We start from the raw sequence: 8,356 nt of genomic DNA on the forward strand, positions 1-8,356 counted from the left end.
CGCTGTGACTCGTCTTGCTTGCCTTTTCCGTCAGCCTTGTGAGGCTGCTCACGGCTCTGTTGGGCACCTCGACCTCTGCCGTCGCCTCCTCCACCGGTGTTTGAGACCGATGTTTCATGCAAAGAGCGAGAAGAACGTTGTTCAGGAACCTTAAATCTATCCGGTGACTTAATAGTACTGCGGTCACGCAACTCATATGTACGCTCAGTAGAGGCAGGTGTAGTTGAAGCAGGACGGGACCCCTGTTTCTGTTGCTGTTTCCCCTGTTTTTTGTTCTTACTCCAATTTTGTTTCTGAACTTTTGGGCGGTCATCTTTATCAGATGATGCTTGTTGAGTTTGCTGCTGTGTTTGTTTTTTAGCAAAAGGCTTAACACCCAAACTATTACGGCCTATGGTCTTATAAGCCTCCGTAATAATTTTTGGTAACTGACGGGGTTTGTCGGCGTTGGGGACATCGCGCAAATCATTAGACACCTGGAAACTAACCGCATCCCCCTGACATTTCCAAGGACGAGATAGTGGACCATGTCAAATGCTCCCATGAGTCGCATTCCCAACTCCACAGCCGCCTCTGGCCCATGTTCATCCTGAACATGCTTAATGACGGAGGGCAGGACTGCCATTGCGGGGTGCCGAAGCACCTAGTATAGACTGCCGCAAAAATCACACCCCAAGTTGTACAGTCATTTATGTCTGGCACTAAGCCTTTCTGCAAACTTATGGTAAGAATCCTGTCTTTCTCCACAGGAGTAGTATTTGGGAATACTGCTTCCAGTTGGTCGAATTTCTCGGCAATCCAAAAAGGCATCTCATCCTTATCCTGGGGACGCTTGCCCATGATCGCATTAACCATGATGGGACTAAGCATCAGCCCGCCCCCACCAGCTGGATGCGCCGCACCACTCGGGCCCCACCCGGGAGGTTGCGGGTAATGTAATAAACCAGACCCCTAATAACTGACACCGCAGAGGCATAAAGGGTTCTTAGTTGCAGAGCTGTTAACGCACCCGCCTGAGGATGCGGGGTGTAAGCAGCTAAAACAGGCCAAGTAGCACCTGGGATCGACAACGGCCCTTGTCTGACCGCTGTTATAATATGTGGGAGGGCGCCATTAAACCAAACGACATGCTGCCGAGCAGAAATCGGAATTTCTTCTGTCTGATATGGAGCATAGGCTGCAGGAGCATCAGCAAGGGTGTAAGTGTAAAATACACCAGACACAGCATCTACCGCAGGAAAAGTAACCCATGAGTAGAACAACTCAAACGGGTATGCTGCATCAGCTGAGACAACAAAAACCACTGCCTGTCCCTCTAAAGAAACGAGGTAGTCCTGCAAATGAGATTGCACAGCCCAGGTACTGTGTGCTGGAATATCAACAGCCATATCGATACAGTAATAGAGAAGTACAATGCAATAATATATGGCACAACTGGGTAGTAATTCAATAGAAAACTGTTATAAAATATCAAGCTTGAAAATACCTATGTTACTATAGGTAGCTTTATCCGTCACTACTTTCAACCGGAAACAATAGTGAGGGGGTGGAGATTGATATAAGCACTACTCAATTGTCTCACAATAACACCACACTCGTTGGCGGTGCCATGTTGCAAGGATCCTGCTCATACACAGAACTGTGCACAGAGACCTAGGACGTTAGTGAATTGTGGTGTACCAGAAACTCACCTTCGTACCTGAAAAAAACCCAGCCAGCTAGCATCAGTGTCACATTAGCTCTTCGTCCTATAGCAAAGCAGCCAATGATTTGACAACCAAGACCATGTGACTTAGGACCATCTCAGGAATGGTGGGAAGTGAGAACACTCTTTTGTTATACTCTCATACCAGTCCACAACAGGAGTAAAGAAGAGACACGGTAAGGTTAAAATATTTATTTTAACAATGTGATCTCATGTGCAGTATTTTAGCCAACATAAGCAGACATATGATTAAGAATAATACGGTCAGCATGGTTACAATACCATAAAATACAAAAGGAGGAATCATATTACAATGATATTGAAAACAGGTCCTATAGCGCCTAGTTTTAACACCCTCCCTATATAGGAACTATGTATTGTAAACTAAAGAAGGTCTCTTGGGCTTGTGTTGGGGGACCCCATTTCCTTTACGCTCAGTAAGAGTAAATTACATCTGGATCAGCATAATCTCTCTGCATCCCTGGAAACGAGAATATTCCAAGTGTGTGAAATCATGGCGAGTGTGCGATAATAAGGACACCAGAATCTTACTTGGCTCACAGCTGCCAAACTGTTGTGTCTAGAGAGCGTTACATGGACATGTCGAAAAACAGCTCACATGTTTTGATAACCTTGACGGCTCAGCACTCACTGTTCAGACTAGGGGCACGATGTAAGTCTAGAGATGCCGAAAACAAACCTTTTCTCATGTATAGACCTTCGTGAAGACTAACGTACAAAAACAGCTATGCAGTATCGTATGCAAAAGCAGCAAAAGGTAAAATGGCGTTTAAACTTCAATAGCCATAACATAGGCGCAAAGCAGGCCTCAGGCCATACTACAGTATTATCCATAAACACATTAGAACATAATCACATATAATATACTGTGCCACAAGGCACTTGTCATGACTTCACAGGGATTACATAAATCACTAAGCCAATCAGGCCACTGTCATAATCATTACAGTTAGAGACCAGTAGCTACTGGTAATATTGCACTTGTCAAAACATGTTTTGCATATATCTAGTCAGCAGTGCACCTTAGTAAACAATTGCAGTAGAACACATATCATAAACCTCATGCCAGTGGGCCTATTGCCACAGATATCCACACCAGTGCCTAATCAGCAGTGCACTATAAATCGCTTCTAGAGTGCACATATCATCTAATCATATCATGCCCACCTTAGGCATGTGCAGACCACCATTATGGTACTAAGGGTGCAGCCCAGACACTGTAACCATAGTTACATAAGATCCTTAATGGGAATGTCAAGGTACCCTTCCCTCAGGGCACAACCCAGGCACATTTCCCATTAGGCCACAACTGTCTCCCCCTGCGTAGGCTTCTGGGCTACCTGCCCATCTACCACAGGGGTGTGAATGTCTGGCTTGGGGACCTCCGTCGAGGCCTCGCCCCGGTCTAACCCCACAACGAATGACACCGGTGCCTAGCACACCGAATCCAGGGCAAGGGATGCATCAAGCTACTGCTTTCACTTGCCTGAGGCACCTCCTCTGAGAACTGCCACCCAAGCGACCTCCTCATGGTGCAGCCGGACCCGGACGGGCTCACTTCCCGACATGGTCCTCCTGCCTAGGGCCACTGACTAGCCCTCTTTCTCTGGTTTCCCCGGGGACGGTTTCACAGGGCCCGTGAGACTTGTTGCTCGCCCCATGCCTTCGGCAGATCACTTTGTGCTGCAGAACCTCCCACGCTGGGAAGGCGGGGCGAGCCTCTCTCCACGGACTGAAGTCTCCGTCGGCCTGGCTCTTCTCGTGGCAGTGAGCCTACTCACAACCAGGATCAGTCACCTCTGGCTTCCATTTGCTGTTCTTTCCCTCAAGTGAGCCCCGCCCACAACCAGGCTTTCCCTGCCAGACTTCCGGCGGCTGCAGGAGCTTCTCACTCGATGGCCTCTCTTCAAAGCCCAGTTGCTCTCTCTGCGCCCGCTGTGCAGTATTTCAACATGAGCCCATGTTAGCCCTAGTCAAAAAGGAAGATCATCCTGGAGTGATTCTGCTGTCATCCGATGACTTCAGCCAGCCATTCCTGGGGACGTCATCCCAGGCCATCCTGAAATCTGCCCACAGGGCTGATTATTTAAATGGGATGACTCTTACTGTAATCACAAAAACTACGCTAGGATGGTGTTCTGATGACTTCCACTGGCAGGGAGTGATTACCTTTTACAACTCCACGAATACTAATTGACAGCATCAGGATGAGTGATAATGACTCCAGGATGGGCTCTAGACAATTTAAGGATGACTGTCAATTATTCCAGGATGATCCTATAACCGCTCCAGGATGGAAGTGGATTACTCTGGAATGATCCCATGACAATTTCTGGATGAGTGTGGATTATTCCTGGATGATCCTATGACAGCTTCAGGATGGATATTGATTACATCAGACTGGCCCCATTATATTTTCAGTGTTGATTACGCTAGGATGATTTAATGCCAACGCAAAAATGAGCATGGATTACTTTAAATACTCTTGGATTATTTTAAACCAACTGAAGGCTAAGAGTGGATTACTCCCAGATGATCTAATTAATAATTTAGAATCATTAATAAATTATTACAGTTGAATTACACCTTGACAATTCCATGTTAGCAGCTTTTTACCCCTACTGCCAGTATTCCCTACTAGTTTAGGACTATGGATTTGCTGGTAAGAAAAACATTTGGCAGACCACCTGTTAGATGTACTTTCCTGTCAAAAACAGGCCACTTTGATGTAATATGCCTTTTTTACACAATACCAAGAATAGTTTGAAATGCCACAAGTTATAAAGTAAGGCACAGATTTATAAAACTGTCACTGAACGTAGTGCAGCACCCTAATTGGCTGTGTTGCATAACAGGGAGAGAGCAGGGAAGTGGCATGTCTATCCCTCTCTCTAACACCACTACACTAGAATGCAATGTTGTCTGAGAGTCTAGCCTGGGTTTTGTACTGAAGGGTACTGTTCGTGGAAACTTTCCCATTTTTGATGAGTGTTGTACCAAATACCTATTTGCTTCGATTTGTAAATCCTGAAAAGGATTTTGATTCAGGTCTGCATTATAAAACAAGCAAACCAAACAAAACTTCTCTAAATCTGGTCCTAATTCACAGACTAATTTTCTCCTGCTTTGGAAAGATTACTTTTTAATTCTACAGTGAGAGGTAGATACCTGTTTAAAATAAATCTGAAAAATGCAATTTTAGCTAGGTTTCTGCTGCAGAAATACCACAAGCACCTTCATACAAAAACAGTGGTCTGCAAGAATGTTATACTTTGCATTCAGATAAGCGTAACAACCAGTAGCGGCTTGCATAGGGCGTGCAACAGGGCGGTGGCACTGGCGGAGAGGGGCAGGGTAGCAACCACGGACATACAACAGAACGAAGGAAAGTAATTACATTCCTCCGTTCCGCGTATGTCCATGTTTGCTACCCTTCCCCTCCCCACAGCACGCCCTATACGAGCCGCTACTGTTTATGCATGCTGCTACTCCCATACTCATGACTCACTGGGACTTGCCTTATTTTGAGGTACAGAGCATTATTTGAAGCGGTTTGACATGGTGACCAGTGGCAAAAGACTAAACCAAACAGTGGTGAAATGAAAAATGTTCAAAAGGTATGTGTCAACATGTAATTTTATTTATCGCAAGCACATATTTAGCCCCATGGGGGCCAGGATACCGAACAAGAGGAAAAATCCAGAAAAAGTCCAGGAAAAAAAGGAGGGAAAAAAGGCCAGGCTACTGCAACCAGAACAAATTGCTTAACGGAAACCAGCAACTTAGTCGTTTGATTCTAGATTCTGAGTTTTTTCTTTAATCCTCTCCTAGCATTGCAAATCTTTATCGCCAGCTTCCTTCTCATACTTCTGTAGTCCAGTGATGGCCAGCCGTTGGTACTGCATACAGACTTCATAAACTCTGGAAAAATAAAATAACATACATCAGTATCATGTTACCACGACTATTTTTAGATTTTAATAGGGCTGAGCTTCCTTTAAAAAGTTTGTTCCATTATTTCATATAGAGTGCCAGATGAGATATTGTTAGGGTTACAAGGGTTCATAAGTGTAACATTAAGGGCACTTGGTCAAAGAGGCACATGCGGCTAAATAAAAGCTGCAAGCACAGTATTTTATATGTTCAGTTTGCTATCACCCATTCATCCAGTTTGAGCCCCTCACCTGGACCACAGATTTAGAAATAAAATCACAACTCACAGCTTTGTGCCAGATTTGAAGCACAAACTCAGCACAAATTGTTAATAAATTACAAGACCCCCATTGCTCTTCTTGCCGACATCTGTTGAGTAATGATTGAGTCATCTTACATTATAAGATACCAGACCACACGTGCCAACCTTTAACACCAGGCACCATGTATAATAATGAATTTGCGCAATCCAAGATTGAATGAATGTTACTTTGAACATTTGTAATATCTTACCAAATAATGCATCAACCTTCTCCTCATCAAGGACAGCTGTTCCAGCACGAGCCTTCGTTACACCTTTTGCAGATGCAAGTTCTTTTGGAGAAAAAAGTATTTCGCTGATACCATTGAGAAGAAAACCTGCACTGTCCCGAGCTGCCTTGGCTTCCTCCAAGAGCTTGTGCAATTTCCGCTTTGGAACGAGAACATCTTTGAACCGTGAAGGATCATTTGAGTCCTTCACCAACTGCTGCGTATCAGTCTGCAAAATAACACAACTATTAACTATTTGCCATCATATTAGGTTACATATTAAAAAATATATATAGGAAGAGTGGTTTTTTGAGTTGGCATCTATACATGGCTAACAATGTAATATTTGCTAGGTTCCCTCCAACAGTATAAAGCAGCCATATTTAAAAACATTGCATGCAGAAAGATTTCAAAGTGCCAGAATAGCTTGCAATTATCTCTTGAAAAATATCCTGAATCATTAGACACTGTTTCTTCACTAAAAAAACTCAAGAGAAAAAATATATATTAACATATAAACTTCAAAACAGATTGACCACTTGCAATATATCTTCACACACTAGCCATAATATATAAATAAAGAGGTATTGATAATAAAGGACAAATGTACAATCTATCCATAACCAAGTAAGTTGTCCTTAATAGACAGTACACATTGTAAGCCTGAACTTGAACCTCCTGAAAAAAGTTGCCTAAATAAAATAGTTCATCCAAAAATGGCTGCCTTGTAGTAGTGCCACAAGCTAAACGTTTCAGCCCTTAAGTGTTACATTTGTCTCTGGAGAGCAATCCAAGGCATATGTGAGGACATGCATGTTCATTTTTACTGTCCATTATTGGATTAATTAATCACAAATCTGGGTTTTTACTGAAACAGGTTGGTAATTTGTACCATTATCCTGCAGTTGCAAACTTATTATAAAGGTTTACTTATTGTGCTTACCAGATGATTGGAACAGAATCGTAGCTTTAAAATCTCTCTCTTCAGTGATTGTCCGACCAGCTTCATCTATATTTTCGACCAGCCATTTACAAAGAACTTCCCCGGGATTGTCCAAAAGCAGGACGTCACCAGTCTGCAATATAACACAACTATTACCTATTTGGCATTATGTTAGGTTACATACTAAAAATATATATATTACAAGTCATGGTTTTTGGATGTTAATTTGGCATTTGTACATGGCTAACAATCTAAGATTTGCTTGGTTGTCGGATGACCGGCCAAATCTTAAAAAGACGGTCACAATCAGGGTGATGGGGAATCAGTCTCTGAAACATGGTCAGAGGAAGACCCACAAAGTTACCAACAACATGCTGAGCAGTAATCCTGTGGCTAGCCATAATCCTGACCACGGGGCTTATTAGGATGGAGGATTTTCCGCATCCTCCGGGCCGGCGGAAGCCACCGCCGGCCCGGAGGATGCGAAAAATCCTCTGCGGACCCACCAAAGACCCACCGCCACATTAGGGTGGCTGGTGGGTCCTGGTTTCCGTCCGCAGCTTTCCCGCCGCGGTTGGCTTACAACCGCGGCGGAAAAGCACTAATATGGTGACGGTGTCTCTCAGACACCATCAGCCACATTAGGATGTGCACAGAAACATGCTTTTCCGCGGCGGCTTTTCCGCCGTGGAAAAGCATGTGTAACTTCACTGCGTTGCGGGCCCCCTAGGTGAAGGGGGGTGGGGGTGCACATTGTATGCAGAAAGCGGCAGGCACCGCGCGGTGCCTGCCACTTTCTACATTCAAATGCAATACGTGCATTTTTAACATTGCTGCGGGTGCAGCTTGAAGCCGCAACCGCCGCAATGTTAAAAATAGAGGATGTGACCGCCACCCTGGCGGTCACATCCTAATCTGCACAGAGGGAACGCCGCAGCCCATGCGGACGTTCCCTCCTACTCAGGGGTCGTGGAGGGACTCAAGTCCATCCACGATCCTAATGACCCCCTAAGAAAGGAGTCAACCAACACTGTGCAAAACAAGTAACAAAGTGTGGCTTTATCACAAAGATCTATATACTCCTAAACCATACGACTCACTTACCAGAGATAGCTAGACTCACCAGCACCTAATCTGCAGAGACACAGCAAAAATCAACAATAACCGACTAGAAAGAAAAAACAACACCAATTACTCACAAGACAACAAAATACACATTGAGC

General features: G+C 44.3%; 1 protein-coding gene across 1 annotated transcript; it reads right to left on the minus strand.

The window, feature by feature from the left end:
* Positions 1 to 5,522: 5,522 nt before the first annotated feature.
* LOC144790895 (uncharacterized) lies at positions 5,523 to 7,391 on the minus strand. The gene is made up of 3 exons (XM_078665539.1): positions 7,134 to 7,391; positions 6,173 to 6,419; positions 5,523 to 5,647 (listed from the first exon to the last, which is right to left on the minus strand). The coding sequence occupies exons 1-3, from the start codon at positions 7,197 to 7,199 to the stop codon at positions 5,523 to 5,525; spliced, it is 438 nt and encodes a 145-aa protein (XP_078521665.1). The 5' UTR covers positions 7,200 to 7,391.
* Between the last annotated feature and the right edge of the window lie 965 nt (positions 7,392 to 8,356).

This window comes from Lissotriton helveticus, chromosome 11, assembly GCF_964261635.1.
Source record: "Lissotriton helveticus chromosome 11, aLisHel1.1, whole genome shotgun sequence".
NCBI lineage: Eukaryota > Metazoa > Chordata > Amphibia > Caudata > Salamandridae > Lissotriton > Lissotriton helveticus.